Genomic DNA, 27498 nt, shown 5'->3' with positions numbered 1-27498 from the left:
GTTAAAAGTTGAAAAAACAACAAATAACACAAAATTGGAGCAGAGCAGAAATTGGCCCGTTTTTCCCCCAGTGGCCCGTAACAGCTACAGAGACGGCTCAACATAACCTCAGCCACTCTCGAAGCCTCATCATCCAGGTGGTTCTGGACATCATGACCGGAACCACCGGGCCGGGTCAGAACAGCAGGAGCTGCTGCTGATTGTCACATGTGATCTGAGGATCTTTTACTCCTTAAGTTTCAGTTTCTCAGGAATCATGTGACCAAACGGAGTCAGCCTCCACTGTCAGAGAATAAGCTGCTGAACTCTGATTGGTCCATTCGGTCTTATCTCAGAAGTTAATCAGAACAGAAAAAAACGGTCTCAGGGCGTTAACCTGCAGTTAGATGATCGGTTTTATCTGGATGTCTTCTCTCTGTGATGGTTCTTTGTAGAGGAACTGTCACAAAGTCAAAGGTCAACTAAACAATTCAAACTATTGAATTGTTGGTGTTGATCCGACTCTCACTGGTGCTGTGGGTTTCAGTTTGGCAGCCTGCCTTCTTCCTGGTTCCTGGTAGAGAGAAGAGTCCGCAGACGCATTCAGCAACGTTCACCTTTCTGCGACCTTCAGAGACCATGGGCGTTAAGGGAATGAAGACTCTGGTTGCAGAGTCAGATACTTTGGAGGATGTTGGCTTCAAGGACAGCGCCGTCATCATTGACGGTCCAAATCTCTACTATTCTCTGTATTTTAACTCTGAGCCAAAGTTGGACCAGCAACACGGAGGAGATTACTCTGCATTCAGTGGTCTGGTCTGTCGGTTCTTCAGCAGCCTGAGGAGCTGCAACATCAAACCGCTGGTCGTTCTGGATGGAGGCGCAGAACCTGTGAAGAACAAAACTGTTGGAAATCGTCTGAAAGACAAACTTCAGAAAGCAAAGAGACTTTCAGAGTCCAGGGCCGGCGAGTGGGACAACATCTTGCCTCCTCTGGTCAAAGACGTCTTCATCCAGGTCCTTCAGGAGCTGCAGGTGGAGATCCAGCAGTGTTTCGGAGAGGCAGACCTGACAGCCGCTCTGAGGGCCAATGAGAGGAAATGCCCCGTTCTGTCCAACGACTCAGATTTTTACATCTTTGATGTGCAGGAAGGGTTTCTTTCAATTGATGGATTCCAGTGGGAGTCTGTGACACAAGGAGCCATTCCTGCTCGGCGCTACAGAATCTCACAGTTTTGTAGATGTTTTAATGTCGACGAGAAGCACATGCCTGTCTTTGCTGCTTTATCAGGAAATGATTACTCACAGTTGGAAAAAGAAGACATCAAAAGGTTAATCAGTAGATATCCTGAAGCTCAGCAGCCAGGAGGATCCTCTACCTGTCGACAGCGAGCCATCCTCAGGCTTTTAGGAGATTTCAGGGGGAAGATGCCTGAAGAGGCTGTGACAGCAGCTCTGCAGCTGGCTGGCAGATCTAAGCAGGAGGACATCAAACTTTTCCTGAATTCAGCTCAACAATATGCCTTAAAGGAGCCACCTCGTCCCAACCTGCCTCAGTGGGTCATCCAGGAAATTCAGAGAGGAAGACTGACCTCCTTTGTCACATCTGTTGTGATCCAGAAGTCAATGACCTTGACTCCACTGGTGGAGGACTTCTCCCAGCCCAGCAGCTACAGTGCGTCCCTCCGGATCCGACAGTTCTTTTACGGACTGTTGCTAGGATCGGAGCCATGCACGGAATATGACCGGGAGGGCGCTGAAGATATGCGTCCTAAACAGGTCACCCCTGTCCAAGCAGGTGTGACACCAGAGGAGCTGCAGAAACTGGAGCTGGAACATCTGAATGAGGTAAAACTGCTTCACTTGGATCATGCTGTTCACTGATAAGATGTTGCTCCAGGTTACAATGAAAACCAATCAGTTAAAAATAGCGAAGAAGTAAGATATCGCAACATCTCGTAACACCAACAGTAACATACCAGGGCTTTAACATACATGAGGTGTAACAAGATGTCAAGAGATCTTACACTCATAGTAACACGCTAGGAATTTAACACACCAGGGATGTAACATGCTAGGGATGTACCACCATGTCACGAGATCCTGTTAATGAACAATGAGTGAAACAAACTAATGTCTCTAAAAATCTAAAAATTCTGCTGTGTTCTTGCTGGTCCTTTATTTCTACTGTTTGCATCTATGTAAACTATTAACGTTCTCCTCTGACGATGCCCACCTCCAGAAGTGATGCTGCCCTATGCAGGTTGGAGTGCTCTGCTGATCCTGGGGGTTACATTGCCTTTGGCTTTGGCTCTTGTTGCTCCATCATGGCAACCTGCTGAGGTTAGACTAAGAGCAGTTTAATGATCTCAGTGTGGTACTGACTACCAACCATTGATCAGAGATCCAAAAGTGTAGCCTATAAGGAAGCAATTCCTCATGGGTCCAGTGTCTGTGGTGTTGTGTTCAGTGCTAACTGGGCGTCTTTTATGACAAGCAGAGTCCCTCACTGGGCAGAATGGTGACGGAGTTGAAGTTAGAGGAAGGAGAGGGAAAGAGAGAAGCTGGATGTTATTTTCTGTAGTAGCACAGGGAAGTAGACATTGGGCAGAATGAAGGACACCCTGAAGTCCCCGACTGAGGTCCTCTGTGTTGCTGCACCTTTAAGCTCCTGACTGAACAGCGGTTCATGTTACCTTCTCTTCTAAGGATCAAGATGAAAAATAAAACCGTGCAAGGAAATCATGACTCTATTTCCTCTGCAGGCTCCTGAGGATCTACGCCACACCGTCTTGTATGAAGCTCTGGGATGTTCAGGCTTGGACCTTGAACACATCCCGGACCAGCTGAAGCTGACACTCTGTGTGACCCGGTTCTGGTTCTGGTACCAGAACCGCCAGCAGAACCCCTTAGAAGGGTTCAACATGTCCTGCCTCCAGGCCCTGGTCCTCGGATTCCTGCAAGGAAACACTGATGGAGGTGAGGCTCAGCTGGATGATGTATGACGGTTGGATGACGGTTGGATGGCGGTTGAATGATGGTTGGATGATGGTTGGACGGTGGTTGGATGACGGTTGGATGGTGGTTGGACGGTGGTTGGATGATGGTTGGATGACGGTTGGATGGTGGTTGGATGATGGTTGGATGACGGTTGGATGTGGGTTGGACGGTGGTTGGATGACGGTTGGATGACGGTTGGATGACGGTTGGATGGTGGTTGGACGGTGGTTGGACGACGGTTGGATGGTGGTTGGACGGTGGTTGGATGACGGTTGGATGGTGGTTGGACGGTGGTTGGACGGTGGTTGGATGACGGTTGGATGGTGGTTGGATGATGGTTGGATGACGGTTTGATGGTGGTTGGATGATGGTTGGATGACGGTTGGATGGTGGTTGGATGATGGTTGGATGGCGGTTGGATGACGGTTGGATGGCGGTTGGATGGCAGTTGGATGACGGTTGGATGACGGTTGGATGACGGTTGAATGATGGTTGGATGGCGGTTGGATGACGGTTGGATGGCGGTTGGATGGCAGTTGGATGACGGTTGGATGACGGTTGGATGGCGGTTGAATGATGGTTGGATGGCGGTTGGATGACGGTTGGATGGCGGTTGGATGGCAGTTGGATGACAGTTGGATGACGGTTGGATGACGGTTGGATGATGGTTGGATGACGGTTGGATGGTGGTTGGATGACGGTGGGATGGTGGTTGGACGGTGGTTGGATGATGGTTGGATGACGGTTGGATGGTGGTTGGATGATGGTTGGATGACGGTTGGATGGTGGTTGGACGGTGGTTGGACGACGGTTGGATGGTGGTTGGACGGTGGTTGGATGACGGTTGGATGGTGGTTGGACGGTGGTTGGACGGTGGTTGGATGACGGTTGGATGGTGGTTGGATGATGGTTGGATGACGGTTTGATGGTGGTTGGATGATGGTTGGATGACGGTTGGATGGTGGTTGGATGATGGTTGGATGGCGGTTGGATGACGGTTGGATGGCGGTTGGATGGCAGTTGGATGACGGTTGGATGACGGTTGGATGACGGTTGAATGATGGTTGGATGGCGGTTGGATGACGGTTGGATGGCGGTTGGATGGCAGTTGGATGACGGTTGGATGACGGTTGGATGGCGGTTGAATGATGGTTGGATGGCGGTTGGATGACGGTTGGATGGCGGTTGGATGGCAGTTGGATGACAGTTGGATGACGGTTGGATGACGGTTGGATGATGGTTGGATGACGGTTGGATGGTGGTTGGATGACGGTGGGATGGTGGTTGGACGGTGGTTAGATGATGGTTGGATGACGGTTGGATGGTGGTTGGATGATGGTTGGATGACGGTTGGATGGTGGCTGGATGGTGGTTGGACGGTGGTTGGATGATGGTTGGATGACGGTTGGATGGTGGTTGGATGACGGTTGGATGACGGTTGGATGACGGTTGGATGGTGGTTGGACGGTGGTTGGATGATGGTTGGATGACGGTTGGATGACGGTTGGATGGTGGTTGGACGGTGTGTCCCTGTTGCAGGCAGTGCGGTCCGGTCCAGCCCGGGTGTGGTGGCTGCTCGGCGCCCCCTGCAGGCCGGTGCTGCTCATGCTTTCAGCCGCTGGTTGACCTGCCTGAGGCAGAGCCTCCACCTCAACCAGCTGCTGCGCTTCCCTCTGCCGGAGCCGCAGTGCTGCAGGTAAACGCCCGTCTGATCTTCAGACAGGCCGTATTCTAGCTGACCCCTGACCTCTGACCCTGCCTCCAGGCTGTACTGCGGTCCATGGCTCCACCAGCTGCAGAACCAGCTGCTGACCGACTCCAACGCTTTCAGAGAGAGTAGGGAGCGGCTGCAGGACGGCGAGAGAGAGCTGCTGGACAGAGCCCTGACGGTCATCCAGTCTGCTGGACAGGAAGCTGATGAGGAACTGGCTAGGGGGCGGGGCCAGTTCATGGGGCGGGGCCAGTTCATGGGGCGGGGCCCGTTCATGGGGCGGGGCCCGTTCATGGGGCGGGCCTCAGCTGGAAGACAGATCAAGCACAGGAGGCTGGTCTCAGCTTCAGGATCGTCCCTAATTAGAGCAATTCCCTCACCCCAAGGAGGGACCCCAGAAGGATTAAGGTCCCCATATAGAGAGTCTTCACAACCATTAAGGTCCCCATGTACAAGAGATGGAAGAACATTTTTCCATAGTTACCAGAATAATTTTCCCACCAGGAGGACGGGCCCAGACGATGACGGGAGGGAAACGCAGAAGAAAAAAAACAGACAGAGGGAATGAAGGTTTGCAAATCATTGACAGGAAGCTGATGTTGCTCCCTGAGGAAACCTGTTGCTGTTTGTTGGATAAATTGTATTTTTAGTAATTATCAAATATTCGTTGTATCATGTAGCTTTGTAGTAACATTTAGATAATGTTTAATTATATGCTTTTTCTCTTTTTCCTCTATTCTAAGTAATGTCTCTGTGTGTTGAATAATTATGATTCCTTCCTGTGACCTCTTTGAGAAAGAGAGCAGTGAAGCCTTCATGGAGATAGCGGAGACAACTCTGTCTGCTCTCCTGTGGTACTCGACGCCGTGTCTGGTACTCGACTGGAGCAGAAAGATTTAGAGTGTAGATAACATGTGTCTAATAGTAAATGTCATTAGCGCTGCAACAATGTGATAAATTGTTTTCCCCTCCCTTTGAGAGTTAAAGCGCTCAGTGTAAGAGGGTCCCCTAAAAAAGCAATAAAATAGAGGGAGCGGGAGATGTGTTTTCAGAGCGGTTGGAGATTTGTAACTGAAAGCATCTCTCTGTCTGCTCTCCTCGCGAGTACAAAAGAATTTAACTCTCTTGTCTTTCCTGTGTTTTGTTTAATAGGTATTTAGACCCAACACTGTTGCTCTCAGCAACCTGTTGCTCTGGTTTTTGCTACTTTAATGTGCCAAATGTGTGTTTTTAAGGCTGAGTGTTGAGATGGAAATACAGGTTTTAAGGGTTAGGGTAAGGTTAGGAACATTTACTTTAATAAAGTTTTGACTGTTTATTTTTGGTGTGTGTTGACCTTTGACCCCGGCTCTTGGTGTGTTGTTGTTTTGCCCCAGTGGACCCTGCTGGTTCGGCTCCTGGATGAACTGGGAATGTGGTGGGATTTGATTTCCTGGTTTTGTTTCTGATCTGGATTCAGACCCGCCTGGTTTCTGTTTTTTCCTCTTCAGGGTTTCAGATCAAACCGTTTTAAATACCAAAGGAAACACTGAATCCAGTTTTTGTTTATTGTGAAGGAATCAAATCAACCTGATCTTTACCCCAGTAACAGTAATCACACCCCAACCTGATTTATCATCCAGCTTTAAATCCACATCCGGAGGCCCACATCCCTGTGCTGCCACCACCATGCAGTCCTCTGCAACACGCCTCCCTCTCTCCGCAGTGACTCCACCCTGCACAGGTAACGAGCCGCGGATTGGTCCAGATGTGTTCGAGCAGGAGCGGAGGCCGACAACAGACTGCAGTCCACCAGGTGGCGACACTTGCTCGATGTGTTGGGCTTTAGGAAGCAGAAGAAGAAGCGGGAGGGGGTGTAAACAGTAGGTCGCGTCGGTCAGAGTTTGCTCAGGTGAGTTCTGTCCGCGGCAGGAGGATTCATGTCTGCGCAGGTAAGTTTGTTGCAGCTGTTTTAATCTCTACCAAACTCCTCTGACTTTCTGTCTGATTCTAGCTGCTTTTTAACGGCTCAGATAACTGAAGGCTCCGCAAATATCGGTATGAACTGAAGTGATAAAAGGTTTATTAATGCGGATTCATCGCGCCGAACTGAAGCCAGACTCCATATTAGTGGGGTCAGATCCTCTGCTCATGTGTTTGTTTCGGTCACAGGCAGAAATCTGTAAATCCTCAGATTTCCTAACGGAGTTCTGGAGCGGGGCTGACCCGCAGGACAAGCACGAGACCTCAGAGTCCGCCGCGTGAAGAGCTAATCAGGTCATAGGTCACATGCTGCATGTAGGGCGGGGCTCTGTGATGCCCCCAGGGGCAAAAAACAATCGCAACCTTCCGGTCCAAATTCAATCAGAATTTTAGGGTTATTAATTTTATGGCTGGAACGTAATTTATTTATCAGCCGTTTCTGCAACACCAAGAGAACCAGTCATATCTTTCCCAAATGTTCCTGCTATGGCAGATAAAATCCTCTCTAAAAGCCACGGATCAGCCGGATTGTAAAGCTGGTTGTGCATGTGGCTAAACAACAACCAGAGATTCTGAAAAAGACTTTTCCATTCTTCTGAACACTGAAAACTAAAACTGAAGATGTTTCTTAGTGTCCCAGCAGCAGGATGGGGCGACCTGAAATACTCTGGACTGTAAACGCTGAGCTGGCAGCACAGTGACCGTCATCGATAACCACGGGATCCTCTCTGAACGTTTCCACCTTTATGACGGACAAACATGGGATAAAGCAATTCTCTGCAAACTTATTTCATTTTATCAATAGGAGCAACAACATGGCCACAGAACAGCCGGCTGAAGGACGCCTGATTAGGATGGGACCCACCTCATATGAGGCCCGGTTCGGCTTGGCCCGGTTCGGCTCGTTCTTCATCTCTAAACGCCTCTGATGAATCGAGTTTCTCTACTTCACAGACGTGATGAACCAACAGGTCTCCTTGGCACCTTGCTGCTCAGCACGCTAATAGCTGATGGTACTAAACCTCATCCAGCCCCGACCCAAACCCCGACCCCGACCCCCCGGGCAGGTGGTGTGGATGGAGCGACTCCACCTGAGCCAGAGGTCAGAGCCGAGGTCCAGACAGTAGCCTTACTCCCATCCTCTTCCAGAAGGCGTCTGGCCACCGGCTCTACAGACGGGACAGTACCAACCCGAATCGCTGGAAGAAAACTTCTGAGTAACAGAAAAATAAAATACAGTGGTTTAAAAAACCTCAAATTCCTCTAAAGTAAAAAACCATCAGTGAACCCTGATGCTAATTCTGTACTAAACTCCAAACCTGAATAATTTCTTTGCTGACTTTAATGAACTCAATGATTCTTAAGATTAGGGACAAAACATGTCCTCTGGATAAAGAGCAGAATTTGAATAAAATATAATTTCTTCAAATAACTGACTAAACTAACCTGGGCCATGTCAGAACAACAATGTACGTTTTCCTGCTGTTTGCTGCATATTTTTTATTTAAACTTTATATTTAAAATCCCTTGTACTGGAGCAGAACTCAATACATTATAATAGTTTAAAACAATTCAAGGAATACTAAGATAATATATTAATTAAGTATAAGTATTCAAATAAATAATTATAAAAGTATCAATAAATTGAATTAACAATCATTTTAATATATTTTCCAACTCAATTGAAACCAGTGCCGTGTGGTGAGGCTCTGACTTAATCATAATCACATTTACAAATATAAACTCTGCATGTTATTGTTTACATAAGGACATTTTTCGCATGCGGACAACGATGGAGGGCAAAAACACTATTCTTTAGCTCCATGACTAGCTCCATGGCTAGCTCCATGGCTAGCTCCATGGCTAGCTCCATGACTAGCTCCATGACTAGCTCCATGGCTAGCTCCATGGCTAGCTCCTTGGCTAGCTCCAGGGCTAGCTCCAGGGCTAGCTCGCTGTTTCTGTCTTTTACTCTGCTGTTGTGGAGTCACAATGTCTGGGATCATGAGCGCCCCCTGCTATGAGGCCAGAGAACTGCATTTTGTCAACTCTATCAGAGTGAGACTCTTTCAGTGATAATGTTGACAAATCTCACTAAAGTGTGCAGTTAATTAATTTTAATGTATTTTACATAAATGGGATTTCTTCAGGTGCATCAAGGATTTCTTTTTACTCACTGGTTCGTCTCTGTCAGATGGACTTTTTGTTTTTAATCATTTTTAGTTTGTTCTTGAGACACATTTGTCTGTAAAACGGAGTAAAAATGTCACTAAAAGGGTCATTGATAAATAATTTTATATGTATTTTTGTCAGATGGTGATGTTAGGTCCAGTAAAAATGTAATATCTCAGCTGGGAGCCTGCAGCGCCGCATCTTTACGTTCAGAAACATTTTGTTATGTTTCAACACATAAGCTTGAGGAATAATTACCTTTTTAAAAAATAAACAAAAAATTAACCTATTTTGTCCCTTATCTCAAGAATCACGGGCTGCACAGTGGTGCAGTTGGTAGAGCTGTTGCCTTGCAGCAAGAAGGTCCTGGGTTCGATTCCCGGCCAGGGGTCTTTCTGCATGTTCTCCTTCCAAAACATGACTGTTAGGTAAATTGGTCTCTCTAAATTCTCCCTAGGTGTGTGTGTGTGTGTGTGTGGTTGTTTGTCCTGTCTGTCTCTGTGTTGCCCTGCGACAGACTGGCGACCTGTCCAGGTGACCCCGCCTCTCGCCCAGAACGTAGCTGGAGAGGCAGCAGCTCCTCCTGACCCCACTAGAGACAAGGTGTTAGAAAATAGATGGATGGATCTCAAGAATCATTGAGCTGCTTTTGAAACCATCCATTTTCTGGTCACCCTTTGTCCCCAATGGGGTCAGGAGGAGCTGCTGCCTCTCCAGCTACGTTCTGGGTGAGAGGCGGGGTCACCTGGACAGGTCGCCAGTCTGTCGCCCGGCAACACAGAGACAGACAGGACACACACACACACACACACACACACACACACACCTAGGGAGAATTTACACAGACCAATTAACCTGACAGTCATGTTTTTGGACCGTGGGAGGAAGCCGGAGAACCGGAGAGAACCCACCATGCACAGGGAGAACATAGAGACTCCTTTTGAAACATTGATCAATAATCTGATGCATCAATCAGATGAAATGTTTTATGATGAGGATCTCTGATCAGTTTTGCTGCTGAAATGTCATAGAAATAAACTTTATTCTGTGGTCAGATGCTAAAGGTCGTCACTATGGCAACTGGCTGCTCGGAGCCTGTTTACCAGCCTGTTGGTGGGAAGTTGAGTGGAAGGAAAAACTGTCTCTTCCTCAGGTGACCGTGCTGTACTTCGCTAGGAGCGCCGAGCTGACCGGACTCAGGGAGGAGGAGCTAGTTGCCGTGCCAACGCCAATTAGCAGCGGGGACCTGTGGGCTCTGTTGCTACGGAAACAGCCCAGGTAGGCACACTCGGACGCAGCGATCAGGTGGTGGCGCGACGCGCTGACGGCGACTCGTCGTGTTTCTGCAGGCTGGAGGCGCTGCAGAGCCGCGTGGTGCTCGCCGTACGCCGGCAGTACGTCGCCATCGGCAACCAGCAGCTGAGCCTGCAGGACGGCGACGAGGTGGCCGTGGTGCCGCCGCTGAGCGGAGGATAGAACCGAACCAGAACCGGACCGAGTTCTACACATGGCGGAACCGCCCAGGGACATCTTCCGGCTGAGCCGTGATTGGCTGTCAGTACAGGAAGTGGTGGACTCGGTCAGCAGCAGCCGCTGTGGCGCCGTCTCTGTGTTTATAGGTACGACCTTCACCATCCTCCTCTTCCTCAGGGCGGGCCTTCAGTTCTGATCAACCAATCGGATCAATACCAACTGATCAGGAACCACATCCTAACCTGGTGACGGTCGCTCCGCCGCCCCCAGCGGGCGGCCGGCTGTGGGCGCTGCTGACCCGTTTCCTGTGCAGGTGCGACCCGGGAGGACCAGGTGGAGGGCAGGAAGGTGATTGGCCTGCAGTACGAAGCGTACGAAGCCATGGTCCAATCAGAGCTGAGCCGGCTGGCGGCGGCCCTCAGGGCCCGCTGGCCCTCGCTGCTGCACGTCTGCATCCATCACCGCCTGGGGTGAGGCTCCGCCCACCGCGCTGTGATGTCATCGCCGCCAAGTCTCACCCTTCTCTTCGTCCCTCAGGTGGGTGAAGGTGGGCGAGGCCAGCGTCGTCATGGCGATCTCCTCCCCGCATCGCCAGGACGGCCAGGAGGCCATCCAGCACGCCGTCACCCTGCTGAAGGCCAGCGTCCCCATCTGGAAGAAGGTGGGAACCAGGCCAGAACCGGGCCAGAACCAGGCCAGAACCAGGCCCAATGCTGACCACTTATCCTGACTTCTGATTGGTTCTGGTTGGTTCTGATCCACAGGAGGTCTACGACACCCAGGAGTCGTCCTGGAAGGAGAACTCAGAGTGCAGCTGGTCACAGAGGGGAGGAGCTTCTGACTGACCTCAGAATGACCTCTGACCCCAGTGGAACAACTGGTTTATTCTAACTGTATAGTTAAAGTAAAAGCAGCTCCTGCAGGTCATTCCTGATCCGGGTCTCTGGATAGAGTGGCACTCTGTCCTCATAGAGGATCTTTGATACGCTAAGAGTTCTCACTCCTTCTGGTTTTCTCACCTGGGCTCCATATTTGGTCGTGGCTTCCTCATGTCTCCAAGTTCCACCAATAAAAACGCAGATTCTCATTTTTTCTGTTTTAGTTTTTAATAAGAAACAGAAAAATGTTTCAAATAAAGTTTAAAGAGGAAAAACTGAAACATCATGATGTTCTGGATCAACCGGACCGACTACCATCCAAAGAACTTGAGCAGAACCCGGAGGCTGAACCGGGTCCAAACCGGATGTCCGACTCCCTCATGATGTTCTGCTGCAGTCTGGGTCATGGGACAGGAAGTGATGTCATCATACCACAGAAACTCGAGTCCTGGTGACCGTCCTGAAGCTGGATGGAATCTCAGCAGAACCTCGGACCAGAACCAGAACCAGATTCTACTGAGATCCTCACACTGATTTCAATCTGATCCAGTTGGTTCTGATTTGGTCTATTGGACCTGATGAGGCCCAGTTCTCTGCTCCAGAACCAGCTGGTGGTTCTCTTTGGACACAGCTTCCTGGACAGAACCAGACAGATCAAAACGGGTTGGACCAGAACCACAGGAACGGGTCGGACTCCCTCCAACAGGAAGTCCAGATTGGGAATCATGACTTGGCAAAACAAAGCCAAGCAGCCGGTCCAAAAGGTTCTGGTTCTGAATCAACAGCTGGGCCCACAGGGACCACCCGGTCCTGACCTCTGACCTCTGACCAGAACCAGCACTGGGAACCGGATCACAATGACGATGGACCAGCAGCTGGTTGGAAGCACGACCCCAAGGAAGAACTTCCTGTTTGGTTTACTAGACTCAATCTGGCTAACTGGACTGGATTCAGGAACAGAACCAGAACCCAACCAGAGCTCCTGATGAACCAGCAAGTACTGAGGTTCTGCTGCTGGTTCTGGTCCTACTGGACCTCTCTGGGTCGGGAGGTTCTGGTTCGGTTTCAGGTGTTGAAATGTTTGTTTCCTGTCTGAGTCATTCAGTCTGACTCACCTGTGGATGCAATGTTTCCATGACGCCTTCAGGGCCTCCAGATGTTTGATCGGGGCAGACAGTGTGAGCTTTGAGCTAATGTTAGCAACTGTAAATATAAAACTATTAATTTCTACGTTATTCTGTTCTGTCTGATATTCACTGTATATTTTAGATATTCATAATTATTAATTCTAAGAATTTATATTCGGATTATTATTGATTGATAATCAGGGTTTTTCTGTTAATGTGGATGAGAATTAAAATAAATACATTTAACTTCACTAAAGTAAACTGGTCAGGTCTGACTTCAGCTAATCTAATCTAAACTATGCTTAACTAAAATAAAATAAAATAAACCGCATTTAACTAAACTCAAACCGACCAGCTGAGAATCAAACACGCTTTTATTATTAAATGCAGCCTTTTATTTTGAAAAACGGAAACTGCGTCACCATCCGGCAGCTTCCGCAGTCTCAACTCCAGTTGGTCAGCTGACCGTCGGTCGGTCTGCTGACTGTCAAACAACCGAAACCAACTGTGAGCCGGGACTCGGAACCGTTTGGACCACCGGATACGCAGCCTGAGAGTCCCGCCTGGTGGAGCTCCAAACCCCGCACTGGTTCCTGTCCCTGTACCCGGCAGGAGGCCCGATCTCCGGCCTGAACACACCCGCCTCTTCCCTCCGCTGTGAGGCCGGTCAGCTGGTCGCCGTCCGACCGGAGCCAGAGCGACCCGAGGCGGCCTGCCAGCCCCGCGTCGTCCCGGACCCCGGAGCAGCATGGCCCCGCTGGATGTGGCCCTGCAGGGCTTCTCGGTGTTCGGCCTGGTTCTGTTCGCGGTTCTGTGGCTCATGCACTTCATGTCCATCATCTATGTGTGAGTAACCGCTCAGCTAACAGCTAGCTGCTAGCAACTGCTGCGGATAAATTAAATGTTCGGGGGACTGCTGAGCGTTTAGCTCCGAACCCGGGTCAGAACCACCCCACCGGGCCCGGTGTAAGCGGGCCGAACTGAGTCGAGCTTAAATCGGTTCTGTGAGGTGTTCAGATTGGGCTTAGAATCAGTTCGTTCCGGTTACATTTGGCGAGCTGCAGATGTTTGTTTTGTTTCATCCTCAGCCGTTGGCGTCAGTTTGCAATAAAGACTTAATTACTCACCTATTACGTCATCATTCTGCGGTTCGGTGCCGGACTTTCTGAACAGATTTGATGCTTATTGCGCAAAACTGCAGAGGTGGAGATTACCGGAGTAGAGTCATGATGAGTCGGTGATGGTGGGTTGTCCTCTGGACCGAACCGGGTCTGGAGAACCTGATGGTTCTGATTGGTTCTTTTACTGGACTTTAGTTCAGTATTATCCAGGCTGAATGGTTGATTACCCCCTCTGGTTCTGGATGCTGGGCAGCTGGAAGGAGTTTTGTTCTGAGTTTTTACCTGCAGACAGTTGCTATTACGTGTAACCATGGCAACCAGGTGTTGAGTATCTCCATGGATACAGAGAGTAGGTCACATCCCCTACTCCAGCCTCAGCAGCAGCTGATGACGTCATTGAGCTGTTAGCATGTCAGAAGCCTCTTTAGAGTCGTTGCAGTACTGACTGCTACTGGAGATCGTCCCACAGCAACATTTCACCAGGTGTTTCTGAGGCACCAGAGCAGGTGGTCTGATCACCATGGCAACGCGCTTACCTGCAGGAAGCTGAGAGAGCAACACGGCAGAACTACTTCATCACTTCCTGCTGCTTCAGGCCCCCCTTCATATTCATCCTGCACTTATTGGTTCACCAGGCTCAAGGAGGTCAGAGGTCAGCAGAGCCTCAGGAACACTAGGAGAACAGCGGCTCTTCTCCAGCAGGAGGAAATGAAGCATCCAGTTTCCTGTTGAAAGTCATCTGGAGGGCAAATGTTAATGCATGTAGGCTGAGATCCAGTCCGACCCAGTAGAGCCCAGTAGAACCTGTACTGGTGGTTCTGAACGGCATGCTAGTGGCTGGACTGGAACCATGCAGGACTTTCAGTCCAAACTCTTTCTGAGCTTCAGATCGGACCGAAGATCGGGAAGTTCTGATCATTCATTCAGCTTCGTTAGAAATTAGCGTTAGCTGGGACATGTTAGCATTAAGATGCTATTCTAGGCTAGCATAGCTTCACTGATAGGCTAACTCCTTTTAGCACAACTTGGACACAGCAGTAGTGTTTTCCAACGTCCAATCAGATCGATTAGAAACGCAAACTAACCGAGAGAAGCTGCTGTTAGCGGCCGTAGCTGTGCGTCAGATTTACAGGCGTACCAGAAACACATGAATACAAAGGTTCCTGCTCAGCAATGTGAAATATGTAGCAACAAAAAAAAGGGTTTAACTGCAATGAAATCAATTCAATTAATTAATCAAAGTTAACGAGTCAAAGTCCTGATGTAGAAACGGCCTGCTGGTCCTGGTTCTGGTTCCCCGTCCATCACAGAGGCATCCTCAGAGCTGCAGGACCACACACACACACACACACACACACACACACACACACACACACCAGCTGACCTACCTGTCCTCTGATTGGCTCCCTGCTGTGACCCTCAGCCAATGAGACAACTTGTCTGTAGACCAGCTGTTGTTAATGTGAGACCTATTGTTGCCCTCTGACCTCTGTGTTCCAGGCGTCTCCACCTCCATAGGAAGAGGTCAGAGGTCAAGCAGCCGTTTGCTCAGGTCCTGGGCGTTTCTCTGCTGAAGCCGCTGAAGGGCGTCGACCCCAACCTGATCTCCAACCTGGAGACCTTCTTCACCCTGGACTACCCCAAGGTCAGCACCTGACCCCTGACCCCACACTAACCTCACCCCACTGCTAAGGATTGAACAAAATAGTTCAGTTCAGAACAATTTGGACTCCAACTGAACTGTTCTTGGTTCCTCCAAACTGAGCTAACAGGAAGTCAGCATTCAGTGTTTCCTGTTTTCTTGCTGGTGAGGAACTTCCTGGACGGAACCAGCTGGAGTCCTTCTTAACGAGGAGCCTTAACGAGCTGGCTCTGGTTCTCAGGTGTGTGTGTGTGTGTGTGTGTTTCAGTACGAGATCCTGCTGTGTGTCCAGGACCAGGACGACCCGGCTGTGGACGTCTGCAAGAAGCTGCTGGGAAAGTATCCCAACGTGGACGCCGGACTGTTCATCGGTGGGTCAGGAGCCGAGTCCCAACTCTAAGACTCGTTCAAACGCGTCCGTCTTTTCCCCAGGTTTGACGGATGGGTCCGGTGTGTCCTTCACCGCCCAGCATATCCCATGATTCATTGCGGGTCCATAGTAATTACAATGTAATTCCAGTATTGCTGTGAGGTTTGGGGATGTCAGCTCCGGGTTCGGCTTGCAGAACGCCGTGTTGTAAAAACTCCTGCTAACTTTCCCCAGTGAGTGGAAGTTAAACACCGATATTATTCAGACAGGTAACATCTAGCTGTACAATGTTTAAAGTATTTCATTGATTCCTGATCAAATCGGTTTGGTTGATTAAAGTTAAGCCTTCAAAGATAACAGGTTTAGTTAACTGTAATGTTTTATCTGAGATTTGGAGAGTATTATATTTGTAAATGAATAATTTGCTTATATTTATTCCTGGTAGAAATGTGCAATACATGTTTGAACATTTTAGAATCTAACAGATTTATTTTTTACTGTGAACAGACTTTACTATAAAGTTGAAGAATAATACAGAAATCAGACTACATGACTGAAAAACAAACTTCGGCTCTGTTGTTTTTCTCTTCGCCGCTCTGAGCGTCAGCTGTCATGGTTGCTAGGCAACATGAGTTACGTTGAGGTGGGCGGAGACAGTGGGTGGAGGCCAGACCTGCCTGTCCGAATTCACTGCTTTTCTCTTCCTGTCGTCGTTTATTCGTGAAGGATGTAAACTCTGATACTGACACAGCTAAGGACTTCCTGCTTCCTGTTGCTATTGTTTATTTCCTGTTTCCTGTCTCCTCTCTCATCATCCTTTTCTCTTCCTCAGGTGGGAAGAAGGTCGGGATCAACCCCAAGATCAACAACCTGATGCCCGGATACGAAGCAGCCAAGTACGGACTGGTGTGGATCTGTGACAGCGGCATCCGAGGTCAGAACCGGAACCAGAACCAGAACCAGCTGAGAGAGGCTCTCTGTGTGGAGTCTGATGCTCTGTTGGAGACATGGTGGTGGGACCCGGCTGGGTCCAGGTATGGCTCAGGCTCCGCCCCCAGCAGCTTGTGACTCCGCCCCCTTTTGTCCCACAGTGAAACCCGACACTCTGACCGACCTGACCAATCAGATGACGGAGAAGGTGGGTCTGGTCCACGGGCTGCCGTACGTCGCCGACCGTCAAGGCTTCGCCGCGACGCTGGAGCAGGTGAGGTCACAGGGTCAGAGGTCAGCGGCGGTCAGCGGCCTGGCGCTGACCGCCGCCCTCCTGTGTGCAGGTGTACTTCGGGACGTCTCACCCCCGCTCCTACATCTCGGCCAACGTGACGGGGATCAAGTGCGTGACGGGAATGTCGTGTCTGATGCGGAAGGATGTTCTGGACCAGGCGGGGGGGCTGGTGGCCTTCGCCCAGTACATCGCCGAGGATTACTTCATGGCCAAGGCCATCGCCGACAGGTTAGCACTGGGGGTTAGCATTAGCATGTTAGCAGTGGCATGTTACCATGCCCTCGTCAGCTTTAACACCTCAGCATTAGTGACTAAGCATTAGGATATTAGCATTAGCACATGGGTGTTAGTATGTTAGCATTAGAATGTTGATATTAGCATGTTACCATTAGCACATTATAATTAGCATGTTAGCATTAGTGTTGATATTAGCATGTTACCATTAGCACATTAGAATTAGCATATTAGCATTGGAATGTTGATATTTGCATGTTAGCATTAGTGTTATTAACATGTTACCATTAGCACATTAGAATTACCGTGTTAGAATTAACACATTGGCATTAGCATGTTAACATTAGTATATTGGCATGTTGGCGATAGATCATTGATATTAGCATGTTACCATTAGCATAGGGTGACCAGACGTCCTCTTTTTCCCGGACATGTCCTACTTTTCAGACCTAAAAAGATGTCCGGGGGGAATTTAAAAATCGTCCGGGATTTTGGTCAACTGCCTCAAAAGACATTACATGGCTTACAGTTCATTGTGATTACATTGCCACTCCGTTCCACTACTCCATTCCAGGTTTCTTTGTAAGGCAAATTAGTCACGCCCTTCTCCCCAAATCCAATCACGTTGCATTATGTGTGCGAGTGTGTGTGGCAAAAGTAAAGATAGCTGAGTTGACTTGTACACCAGCCGCTAGACTAGTTAAACCTTAAGTGTGACAGGCGATAGCACATGTGTGTCCGCCGATTCTACGGCAAAAATGCCTAAACGAAAGTGTACGTTTACGGAGGAATTAAAGAAAAGATTCCCGTGCTTTCGTCAAGGTCGTGATCCCTATGAGGCGGAGTGTTTGACGTGTAAGGCAGGCACTTATGTGTCTGTGGCAAATAAAGGTGCCAACGACCTGCAAGTGCACGTGAATTCAGCAAAGCACGCGAAAGCAGCCAGGGGCGAAAGCTCTTTGGCTAAAGTCACAGATTTCTTGTGACATTTCCGAAATGTCCTGTGTTTTTAAATTTCCTTCATTGGACCATTAAATTTACAGGCACTAGGGCACTGCGCACGGCGCTGCGTGTCACGTAATCCCTGAGTCGCGTCAGTGCAGGCAGCCATGTTCTTAATCAAAAGGTAGATAACGTGGCTGTCAGTACGCCACCAAAGCGCAAATGTATGGAGTTGCCCCGATTTTAGAGCCTCCCCCACCCCCCACCACTCCAAGGTGTGCTGGTCCCCCCATGATGTTCTGCTTTACCCAACCCCCCCCAGAAAATTCAGGTTGTCCTGGTTTTCCCAAAGTAAAATATGGGCACCCTACATTAGCACATTAGAATTAGCATGTTAGAATTAGCACATTGGCATTAGCATGTTAACATTAGTATATTGGTATGTTGGCGTTAGATTGTTGATATTAGCACTTACTTGAGCTCTCCTCAGAGGATGGAAGTTCTCCATGGCGACGCAGGTGGCGCTGCAGAACTCTGGCTCCTACTCCATTGGTCAGTTCCAGTCCCGCATGATCAGGTGAGTGGCAGGCTGACACCTGATTGGCTGTGTGTCCGTAGTGGCATGCTAATAAATTTTCTGAACCAGGTGGACCAAGCTGCGCATCAACATGGTTCCTGCCACCGTCCTAGAGCCCGTCTCTGAGTGCTTCCTGGCCAGCCTCATCATCGGCTGGGCTGCACATCACGTCTTCAGGTACGGCCAATCACAGGGCGGGGGCAGGACTTCGAGCTGTGGCAGGAGGTTCTCTTTTCTGATTGGTCTGTGTGCTACAGGTGGGACATGATGGTCTTCTTCATGTGTCACTGCCTCGCCTGGTTCATCGCCGACTACATCCAGCTGACGGGAGTCCAGGTGGGTCAAAGGTCAAAGAGTGTAAGTGTTGGAGTTGTGTTAGGTCGGCTGACTGATGAGCTCACCTGCAGGGCGGCGCCCTGAGCTTCTCCAAGCTGGACTTCGCCGTGGCGTGGTTCATCAGAGAGTCCATGTCGGTGCAGATCTTCCTGTCGGCACTATGGGACCCCACCATCAGCTGGAGAACGGGTCGGTACCGGCTCCGCTGCGGCGGCACCGCCGAGGAGATCCTGGATGTCTAGTTACCATGGTTACCAGCCGCCTGCCTGTTACAGAGGCAGCAGAGACTGATGGTTTTATATGAGGCAGTATGTGTGTGCGTGTTTTTTAACTATTTATGTTTCTGTTGGTGCTAAAAATAAAACAAGTCAGTCACAGCGCAGCACCGAAGAACAACACACCTGAGCTCTGATCAGCCAACCAGGACAGAGTACCAGCCACTCTGACTTCTCATTGGTCCTCACTGCTTATAACTTCCAGGAAATCAGAGCAGCAACAAGACTTTTACTTTGGAATCCACAGGAGATCTGATACACTTCTAATCCACTGACGTGACTTACAGCGCCCCCTGGTGGTCATGTGACTTATGGGTCTGAGAAAAAATTGAGTTACTTGGAGAGGTTACTCAAACGCCCCACCGGACTCTGAAGGGGTCATAGCAGTCGACCAATCAGAGGCCAGCAGCGCTGTAATTAAATGACTCCTTTATTCTGAAGGTCCAAACATTTCAACAGAACTGGACCAAAACAAGGAAAGGTGACACATTTCTCTGCAGCTGCAGTCCATCATGCTGTGTGTGTGTGTACGAGTGCTCACCCTCGGGTGTTCGGTGATGACATCATCATGTCGGATGAACCCCGTCTGAATGTTTGAGTCTTTTTTGTATATTTTGTTTATCATTGTTACAAACACCTGCTGTAAACGGACCAATCACGGACCAGGACAATAACCCGTTTCCAGTCAGCGATTACGCTGTGATTGGCTGATGGGAGATGCTGTGGGCGGGACTTTGACAGACGCACGGCAGCCATTATTTGTAAGGTTTATTTATTTATTCATGCTCCAACTTCCTGTCACACCTTCAGAATAAATGAAGATTTAACAAACTTTATGTGTTGGAGTCCAGACTGACCCCTCCACCCCCATCATGCAACAAGGCCCCGCCCACAATGACGTTACAGCCATCAGACACATTCACAAAGTAAAAAAAAAAAAGCCCAGCAGGGTGAGACAGATTAAATGGTAGTGAAATTATGACTTAAATAAAATAATTAAATTCAGGAGGCCACAAAATGTTCATAAAATCATTTTCATGTCTGTTTATATCTGTAAATATTTTTTTTTTATAAATTATTTTTATCCATGACAGAACATCCGTTTTTATTTGTATTAAAACTGAACTTGATTCAGAATTAGATGGTAAAATGGATTGATAATCCAGATTATTTAGGTCATATTACAGTAAATAAATAGTGATAAAACATGTTTTACCTGAATGTAGAGTCATATTTCTGCTTATTTCCTGGTTTATGAGATCATTAAAGCAGATTTATTATTAGTGAACTTCCTGTTTCTCCACGTTTAACAGCTTTTAGTGTTTTTGTCTCAGCAGGAAATAAATCTGAGATTAATAAGAAATAATTGGAACGAACTTCAGTCCAGTTCCGTTCTCACCGGGCCTGACCAGAACCTGATAAGAAGTGATGTCATAATGGGAACAGGTTGCCTGAATTTAAAGGCACAGAAACGTTGGCTTGGTTTAACCCCTCCAGAAATGGAGGCGGTGCTGACCTTTGACCCCTGAGCCAGCCAGATGGATTGGTGCTCAGGTTTCAACATGTAAACTCACACACACACAAGTGGGCGGGGCTTCAACAGCATCACATTATACAGTATAAATAGAGCCGACATTAAAAACCTCCCAGAACAGCAGAAACACACCAGACAGTCACACAGAGCGCCCCCTACAGGCCGTAAGAAAATCTGAAAAATAAGGCACAAAAGACGGAGAGCCCGAACATCCACAGCAGGAATAATAACAAAATGAAGTCGATGACAGTCAGACAACAGCAGGAGGATGATGAAGAGTTCAAATAAAACAGTTTCAGTTCAAAAGTTTCAGCAGGAACCAAAACATCTGCACACGTTTCCGGTTCTCCTGGTCCTGACTCCAATACCCACAATGCTCCGCTGCCGCCGCTCAGGAATGTGCTCAGGAACATCCGTAACCATGGCAACGAGGCCTGGCCGGCCGCCGGTCCGGCCCCCCTCAGCGCGGGGAGGCCCTGCCGTCCAATTGGCCGCTGGACTGAAGGGGCGGGGTCAGATGGTGGACTTGGAGAAGGAGACCCGGAGGTGCTGGTTGTGGTCCAGCTCCTGGTCGTGAAGGGTGATCAGAGCCTCCACTGCCTCCTCCACCGACGCCAGCTGCAGCAGCGCCATCTTCCTGTCCTTCCTGGGGATCACAGGAAGTGATATCACCGCTTATGGACAAGACACAGGAAGACTTGAAGCGGTACGTACTGAAAAAACTTGAAGGCCTTGACAGCAAAACCTCTGGAGGAGAACAGGTCCTTCAGGGAGTCTTCACCCACCGATGACCTGGACACACACAGATAGACTGTCCCCACAATGCACCAAAAACACACACACAGATAGACTGTCCCCACAATGCACCAAAAACACACACACAGATAGACTGTCCCCACAATGCACCAAAAACACACACACAGATAGACTGTCCCCACAATGCACCAAAAACACACACACAGATAGACTGTCCCCACAATGCACCAAAAACACACACACAGATAGACTGTCCCCACAATGCACCCACAGATAGACGGTCCCCACAATGCACCAAAAACACATACACACACACACACACAGAAAGACGTTCACGACAATTCACCAAAAACACACAGCAGCAGGCAGAAAGTGGGTGTGGCCTTACGGGATGTTGGACAGGTGCAGCGTCGCTGACGGAGGGAAGATGTTGTTGAAGTTCTTCGAGCCGGGCTTCTTGAAGCGGTGGAGGGCGGAGCCTGAGAAGTCCTGCGTCAGCGTCTGCTCCTCCGGCCCCGCCGCTCCGCGCGGCAGCTGCACCACTGGGTGTTTGGACAGGGTCACCCGGATCACGTTTCCATGGAGACGCTGGCCGTTCAGATGGCTCATCGCTGCAGAGAGAACAATGTAAAACCCTGAATATCATCAAGAAATGTAGGAAATAAATACATTTTATTATAGTATGTTGAAAAAATTCTAACTAATGAAACAAATTCAAATAAATTTTTTGTTTACAAAATTAAAATAATAAAACTTTACAAAATATATTTAGGACATACAGTACAGACAAAAAGTTTGGACACACTTTCTCATTGAATTCAATGAGAAAGTGTGTCCAAACTTTTTGTCTGTACTGTATATAGAGGAAAAGTGTTCCAAAAATATAATTGTTCTGTTCTCGTCAGAATAAATCCAGAAACCGTCCATTCAAAGACAAACCCTGTCACTCAATAAAACCAGGATCCGGTTATAAAACATGACTGAATTTTAGAGACAATAAATCTATTTCTTTAGAGCTGATTCTGACCGAGCTGCGCCTGCGTGGCGTCGCTCATCTGGACCAGCGCGTTCTCCTTCTTGTTGAACAGGATCTTGACTCGCTGGACGTCGCCGTAAACTCCTGAAACACACAGATCGCAGGTCAGGCTCCCCCTGCTGGGTGCAGGCGGAATGACGGCAGCCGGTCTCACCAAACAGGATGAAGAGGCAGTGGGGGGAAACTCTCTGTGGACACAAACACACATAAGTCAGAGCGCTGCGCTCCTATTGGTCAACTGCTGTATCACCGTGTGACCTCTCACCTCCGGGTCCAGGTTGGACACCAGCAGCACTGAGTGGCCCGCAGGGGGCGCCACCTGCAGCGCCATGCGAGGAGGGGACATCAGCGAGCCGGGGACCGCCGTCACGGGGAGACCTGGGGACAAGCGCACAGGTGAGACAGTAACCTGGTGGCGCCCCCTGGTGGAGCAGGGTCAGACATTCATCAACTAACTGAGTTTATAAATAAATAATATTCTTTATTTGAATTACTTTCACATCAGACATTAGTGAAGAAATTTCACCCAGTGATTATGAAATTCAAATCAGAATTAAATGGATTTACTTTCTGATTTTTTTTTAATTCACAGAATATCTTTTGAATTTAAAAACTTTTATAAAATCGTTTTCATTTACTCAAAAATATAAACTTTTTGGAATGCAGTGACATCTAGTGGCTCAAACGACAAACTGCAGCTAAGTGCTTGAATATCCTGAGTGATGCCATAGCGTCTGATTGCAGGTAACCGAAGCCCCGCCCACCTGCAGGTCATGTGACTCACCCGTGTGCTGGTGGAAGGAGGGAGGGAACGCTGCGGCTCCGTATGGCGGCAGAGCTACACCTGAAACACACATAGGTGGAGCAGAAGCCCCGCCCACAGACAGTCAGCGAGAGTGGACGCCTGCTGGCCGGGCAGGGAGGTGCGGGAGGCTCCACCCACCAAAGGCGGCGCCGGCCGGGTCCAACTCTCCGCTCGGCAGGTCGGCTCTGGTGAAGTCGCGGCTCTTGTCGTTGTTGTACTTGACGTTGAGCGCGCTCAGTTTGGAGAAGTCGATGCGCAGCGTGCAGCAGCCGTTGTAAATGTTCTGGCCGTCCAGAGACTGAAACACAGCAACGTGTTGGTGGGCGGCGCCCCCTGCAGGTCGCCCGCTCTACATGCGTCAGTGTGACTGCGACTCACCGCCTTGGCGTGCTGAGCGTGGACGGCGTCGCTGAACTGCAGCAGAGCCTGGAACTGGTTGTTCCTGGTGAAGGTGATGATCTTCAGGACGGAGCCAAACTTACTGAAGATCTGATCCCGACACAAAAACAAACAAACAAAAACAGAAATAAACAAACAGATAAACAACCAGTCCAGCTGCAGCGGAGCGGCCCGCCGACCTGCTGCAGGACCTCCAGGGTCACCGGGTAGAACAGGTTCTCCACGATGATCCTCAGAACCGCGCTGGGCGCCGGGATTAAGCCCCGCCCCTCTGACAACCCCATGTTCCCAGAATGCACTGCTGCCGTGCTGATGGCCTGCAGCGCCCTCTGCTGGTATGGAGACAGATTACTAGCTGAGGCTCCGCCCACTCTGTTGTTGCGCACAGTAAAGTGGGCGGGGCCTCTTCACCTGATTGGTCAGATTGTCTGTTTTCAGCTCTCTGTGGGTGGAGTACTGAATGAAGACTGGCTGGTTCCTGATGGTGGGTGGGGCTGAGGTGTAGTAGTTCACCATGGTAACAGCTGCTTCCTCTGATGCCATCTCAAGAAACGCCTGAAAAAAAGCAAAAAAAGGTTTATCAATGGATCCAAAACCAGAGAAATTATTAGTTACAGTCCTTCAGTAAAAACAGGACAGATCAACTGGGACCAGTTAGCTGGTTTTGGGTCTACTGGGACCAGTTACCTGGTTTTTGGTCCTCAGTGTGATCAGTTTGGAGACTCTGCCGAAGGGAAGTGCCAGGTCGACCACTTCCTGTTCAGAGGTGTCAGCAGGTAGCTGCCGCAGGTGCAGCACTGGAGAAGGGACGCACTGAGCGCGCTCAGAAACACACAGCCTATCAGTGCCATCCACTGGAAACAAAGGAACAGGTGAGGAGACACCTGAAGGTGAAGACAGCGTCCCAGAGGACAGGAGGAGGCTGAAGATGGACGACTCACCTGTGGACAGGTGGGCGGAGCTCATGTTCTCACAGCAACCAACAGGTGATCTGAGCGTTGACTCCTGCAGGTAAAAAGGTGAACACTCAGGTGAGTCATTGACTGCATCAGCAGGAGACCTTCAATCAGATTCTGATCTGGTTCTGATCAGATTCTGATCTGTCAGGTAATCCTGCTTCCCTGATCAGACCCGGCTGGGTCGATGAGGATCCGGTTCGGCTCATCAGAACCGGCAGCAGAGGGTTTGAACCCACTTTGACCAGGTGACTGAGACCTAACAGAACCTTCAGAACCAAAACCGGCCACGCTCCCTCCAACAGTTCACCTGTGAGACTCCGCCCACACGGGTCGGAACCACTTTATTCACCTGCTACCTGTTAACGAGCAGACCCACAGAGAGGTTCCGGTTCAGTTCTGTGGTCCTGGAGAACGTTCTTTAACAGTCAGGTCCGAACCGGAACCGGAACCAGGTAAGGGTTATGAACCCAGTCGGATCAGAAACCGCCAGGACCCGGATATTTTCTCCTCCAGTAACTACCTGACGCCTAACTGGTTCAAACTGGTTTGACTGGAGCCCAGTCTACTACCTGATCACATCTACAGTCTCATCTGAGGGCGAAGCATCGCGAGATTTTAGCCAGTCCACCCAACGCTGTTTGTTCACCGAACTCCGAACAGAGAAAGGAGCGCGAGCGCCAGCAGGTAAACAACAGAACCAGGAGGGGGAGGGGGGGATGCAGGTGGGGCTCAGCCAGCGGGAAGCACGAGACGCGGGGTTCGGGAAGGTTCGGGACGGGCCCTGTTCTCACCGGTCCATGGTCCGAGAGGAGGAGGCGGAGGATGATGATGATGATGAGGAGGAAGAAGAGCTGTTTTGGTCCGCGAGCCTCAGCCGCTGCCACAGAGACCCGCGAGCTCACTTCCTGGTTGATGACGTCACTGGACAACATGGCGGCGGCTGGACACGCCTCAGTATTAAAAATAAAGAGTAAAGACCAGAAAAATGCAAGATATCTATTAAAATAAAGAAGCACATTAAATCTTAAAAGGTTAACATATTAAACAACATACTGCCAGTAAAGAACAATAAAAACTATAAGTAAATTATAATTCCTGTCAAATATTTTCTAAACAGAATGACATTTTATTGAAATGTATAAAAAAAAATGAAAAAATAGAAAATTTTTTAAACAAGATAATGAACTTCACATTGAAATATAAAACAAAAAAATTTACTAAAATTGTATTTAAGAAATATTTAACATAAAGATTAAAAACACTAAATAAAAACTCCAGCATCAAAAGTATATTAAGGAAGAGAAATTTGAAGCTAAACAAGAACATAATTTTGAAAGAAAAAGATAAAATTCAGCATAAGCTATTAAAAAAGTAATTGCATCATTTACAGCCAAAAACTGATGAAAAAAAAATAAAATGGATACAATTATACGTTTTGAAATTAAATTGACTAAAAAACATGAAAAATCATAAGTTAGGTAATTCAAATATTTGGAATAGAAATAAGCAAAAATAAATACAAATACAAAAACCAGAGCAAGAACCAAGTGATACAAAATAAAAAATACTAATTGTACAGAAATATCTGAGCCTGCTGTGTCTTGTTTGTTTCACTTTAGTTTTAAGTTATTTTTTGTATTTCTATGTATGTATTTGTAAAAATGCTTCTTCTGCTTCAAATGTATAATTTTGTAATTATTTACATTCATAACTTTTTTTCAGTTTAGTCCTTAAAATCCCAGATTTTGCTGATCATTTTTTATTTTTCTTTGTCTGATTAAACCATTTTCATTTTTAAATAAGATCAAGTGACCAGTTGCCTTTTTCCCCCAAAAATACTGTTTTATTCAAATAATTTCTCGGATGGATAATTTTGACTTGATAATTAACTTTTAAATTGAGTAAAAACGTGTTGTGCTGCTCTTACTGTTTTATCAGGAAACGTCTCATCACTAGCTGGGCTTTAAAGCTCTAGGTCAGAGAAGAACCAGGTTGACTTCAGCCCTCCTCCCTGAGTTTAATCAATCAATCAATCAATCAAATTTTATTTTTATAGCACATTTCAGCAGCAAGACATTTCAAAGTGCTTTACATCATATCAAACACAGAATCACAAAGCAACATAGAATCAATAATCAAAACACAGCATTAAGTCAAGTTCCATCAATAAATTTGTAATTGATTATGTTTCAAATACAATCCTAACCAGGTGGGTTTTAGTGGAGTTTGCATCCATAAAGGTTTACCTGTTACACTCCTACTGTGTTATATGGAACAACATACATGTTGCTATTTTTATTCCCAGTCACAATCACACAGTTTAAAACAATGTAAACAGCATTTTAATGGCTTCTGGCACCAGGTTCTGTTCACCTCTTTCACTGAGCTGGGACTCCGTCGTCCCTCACGGATGTTTGTGCAATTTCAATATAGAATCAATAATCAAAACAAAGCATTAAGTCAAGTTCCATCAATAAATTTGTAATTGATTACATTTCAAATACAATCCTAAACAGGTGGGTTTTTAGTGGAGATTTAAAAGAAGTCAGTGTTTCAACTGTTTTACAGTTTTCTGGAAGTTTGTTTCAAATTTGTGGTGCATAGATGCTGAAAGCTGCTTCTCCTCGTTTGGTTCTGGTTCTGGGGATGCAGAGCAGAACCAGAACCAGAACCTGAGAGGTCTGGAAGGTTGATACAACAACAGCAGATCTTTAATGTATTGTGGTGCTAAGTCGTTCAGTGATTTATAAACTAACAACAGTATTTTAAAGTCTATTCTTTGAGCTACAGGGAGCCAGTGGAGGGACTTTAGACCTGGTGTTATGTGCTCTATCTTCCTGGTTTTAGTCAGAACGCCAGCAGCAGCATCTGGATCAGCTGCAGCTGTTTGATTGATTTGTTGGACAGACCTGTGAAGACGCTGTTGCAATAATCAATACGACTGAAGATGAAGGCATGGATGAGTTTCTCTAGATCTGGCTGAGA

The 27498-nt window shown here is 48.1% G+C and overlaps 5 protein-coding genes across 11 annotated transcripts; 4 read left to right on the top strand and 1 right to left on the bottom strand.

Annotated features, from left to right (window-relative positions):
• Positions 1–333: 333 nt before the first annotated feature.
• Positions 334–21804, top strand: LOC114136959 (protein asteroid homolog 1-like). The gene is made up of 5 exons (XM_028005401.1): positions 334–1827; positions 2745–2958; positions 4519–4675; positions 4745–4960; positions 21674–21804. Exons 1-5 carry the CDS (start codon positions 619–621, stop codon positions 21729–21731), a joined length of 1854 nt encoding a protein of 617 aa, XP_027861202.1. The 5' UTR covers positions 334–618; the 3' UTR covers positions 21732–21804.
• On the top strand, positions 6490–10336 carry mocs2 (molybdenum cofactor synthesis 2). The gene is made up of 3 exons (XM_028005429.1): positions 6490–6621; positions 9978–10102; positions 10174–10336. Exons 1-3 carry the CDS (start codon positions 6610–6612, stop codon positions 10298–10300), a joined length of 264 nt encoding a protein of 87 aa, XP_027861230.1. The 5' UTR covers positions 6490–6609; the 3' UTR covers positions 10301–10336.
• On the top strand, positions 10299–11382 carry LOC114136973 (molybdopterin synthase catalytic subunit). The gene is made up of 4 exons (XM_028005426.1): positions 10299–10443; positions 10611–10767; positions 10835–10958; positions 11062–11382. The coding sequence occupies exons 1-4, from the start codon at positions 10332–10334 to the stop codon at positions 11140–11142; spliced, it is 474 nt and encodes a 157-aa protein (XP_027861227.1). The 5' UTR covers positions 10299–10331; the 3' UTR covers positions 11143–11382.
• Positions 13051–19964, top strand: ugcg (UDP-glucose ceramide glucosyltransferase). Its single transcript, XM_028005419.1, has 10 exons — positions 13051–13148; positions 14924–15068; positions 15334–15436; positions 16268–16369; positions 16527–16639; positions 16710–16888; positions 18327–18413; positions 18483–18590; positions 18671–18749; positions 18821–19964. Exons 1-10 carry the CDS (start codon positions 13051–13053, stop codon positions 18989–18991), a joined length of 1185 nt encoding a protein of 394 aa, XP_027861220.1. The 3' UTR covers positions 18992–19964.
• On the bottom strand, positions 19787–25520 carry LOC114136960 (polypyrimidine tract-binding protein 3-like). Of its 7 annotated transcripts, none has more exons than XM_028005404.1 (14): positions 25305–25469; positions 24496–24559; positions 24242–24408; positions 23966–24109; positions 23734–23886; positions 23534–23644; positions 23294–23453; positions 23135–23194; positions 22616–22728; positions 22505–22538; positions 22342–22434; positions 21703–21925; positions 21273–21350; positions 19787–21204 (listed from the first exon to the last, which is right to left on the bottom strand). In XM_028005404.1, exons 1-14 carry the CDS (start codon positions 25443–25445, stop codon positions 21072–21074), a joined length of 1674 nt encoding a protein of 557 aa, XP_027861205.1. In that variant the 5' UTR covers positions 25446–25469; the 3' UTR covers positions 19787–21071. The 7 variants fall into 7 exon arrangements, 3 of the variants coding, with proteins under 3 accessions (XP_027861205.1, XP_027861206.1, XP_027861203.1); XM_028005405.1 differs by having other exon boundaries at positions 23734–23883; positions 25305–25467; XR_003593893.1 differs by having other exon boundaries at positions 21072–21204; positions 21273–21564; positions 25305–25520.
• Between the last annotated feature and the right edge of the window lie 1978 nt (positions 25521–27498).

This window comes from Xiphophorus couchianus, chromosome 21 (assembly GCF_001444195.1).
Source record: "Xiphophorus couchianus chromosome 21, X_couchianus-1.0, whole genome shotgun sequence".
Taxonomy (NCBI): domain Eukaryota; kingdom Metazoa; phylum Chordata; class Actinopteri; order Cyprinodontiformes; family Poeciliidae; genus Xiphophorus; species Xiphophorus couchianus.
Note: the sequence above shows the minus strand (reverse complement) of the source record. Positions and strands in the feature narration are given on the sequence as shown.

Bases quoted from the DNA above. Each gene is read 5' to 3' on its own strand.
- LOC114136959 (XM_028005401.1), top strand. From the start codon at position 619: ATGGGCGTTAAGGGAATGAAGACTCTGGTTGCAGAGTCAGATACTTTG. The intron at 2,959-4,518 runs GTGAGGCTCAGC...TCCCTGTTGCAG, and splicing joins GCAAGGAAACACTGATGGAG to GCAGTGCGGTCCGGTCCAGC. The intron at 4,961-21,673 runs GTTCATGGGGCG...AAAAACACACAG, and splicing joins CAGTTCATGGGGCGGGGCCC to CAGCAGGCAGAAAGTGGGTG.
- LOC114136973 (XM_028005426.1), top strand. From the start codon at position 10,332: ATGGCGGAACCGCCCAGGGACATCTTCCGGCTGAGCCGTGATTGGCTG. The intron at 10,444-10,610 runs GTACGACCTTCA...TTTCCTGTGCAG, and splicing joins CGCCGTCTCTGTGTTTATAG to GTGCGACCCGGGAGGACCAG. The intron at 10,768-10,834 runs GTGAGGCTCCGC...TTCGTCCCTCAG, and splicing joins TGCATCCATCACCGCCTGGG to GTGGGTGAAGGTGGGCGAGG.
- mocs2 (XM_028005429.1), top strand. The intron at 10,103-10,173 runs GTAGGCACACTC...GTGTTTCTGCAG, and splicing joins TTGCTACGGAAACAGCCCAG to GCTGGAGGCGCTGCAGAGCC.
- LOC114136960 (XM_028005404.1), bottom strand. From the start codon at position 25,445: ATGTTGTCCAGTGACGTCATCAACCAGGAAGTGAGCTCGCGGGTCTCT. The intron at 24,110-24,241 runs GTAACTGGTCCC...GCTTTTTTTCAG, and splicing joins CACTGAGGACCAAAAACCAG to GCGTTTCTTGAGATGGCATC. The intron at 23,887-23,965 runs GTGAAGAGGCCC...TCTCCATACCAG, and splicing joins CAGACAATCTGACCAATCAG to CAGAGGGCGCTGCAGGCCAT.
- ugcg (XM_028005419.1), top strand. From the start codon at position 13,051: ATGGCCCCGCTGGATGTGGCCCTGCAGGGCTTCTCGGTGTTCGGCCTG. The intron at 16,640-16,709 runs GTGAGGTCACAG...TCCTGTGTGCAG, and splicing joins TCGCCGCGACGCTGGAGCAG to GTGTACTTCGGGACGTCTCA. The intron at 18,414-18,482 runs GTGAGTGGCAGG...TTTCTGAACCAG, and splicing joins TTCCAGTCCCGCATGATCAG to GTGGACCAAGCTGCGCATCA.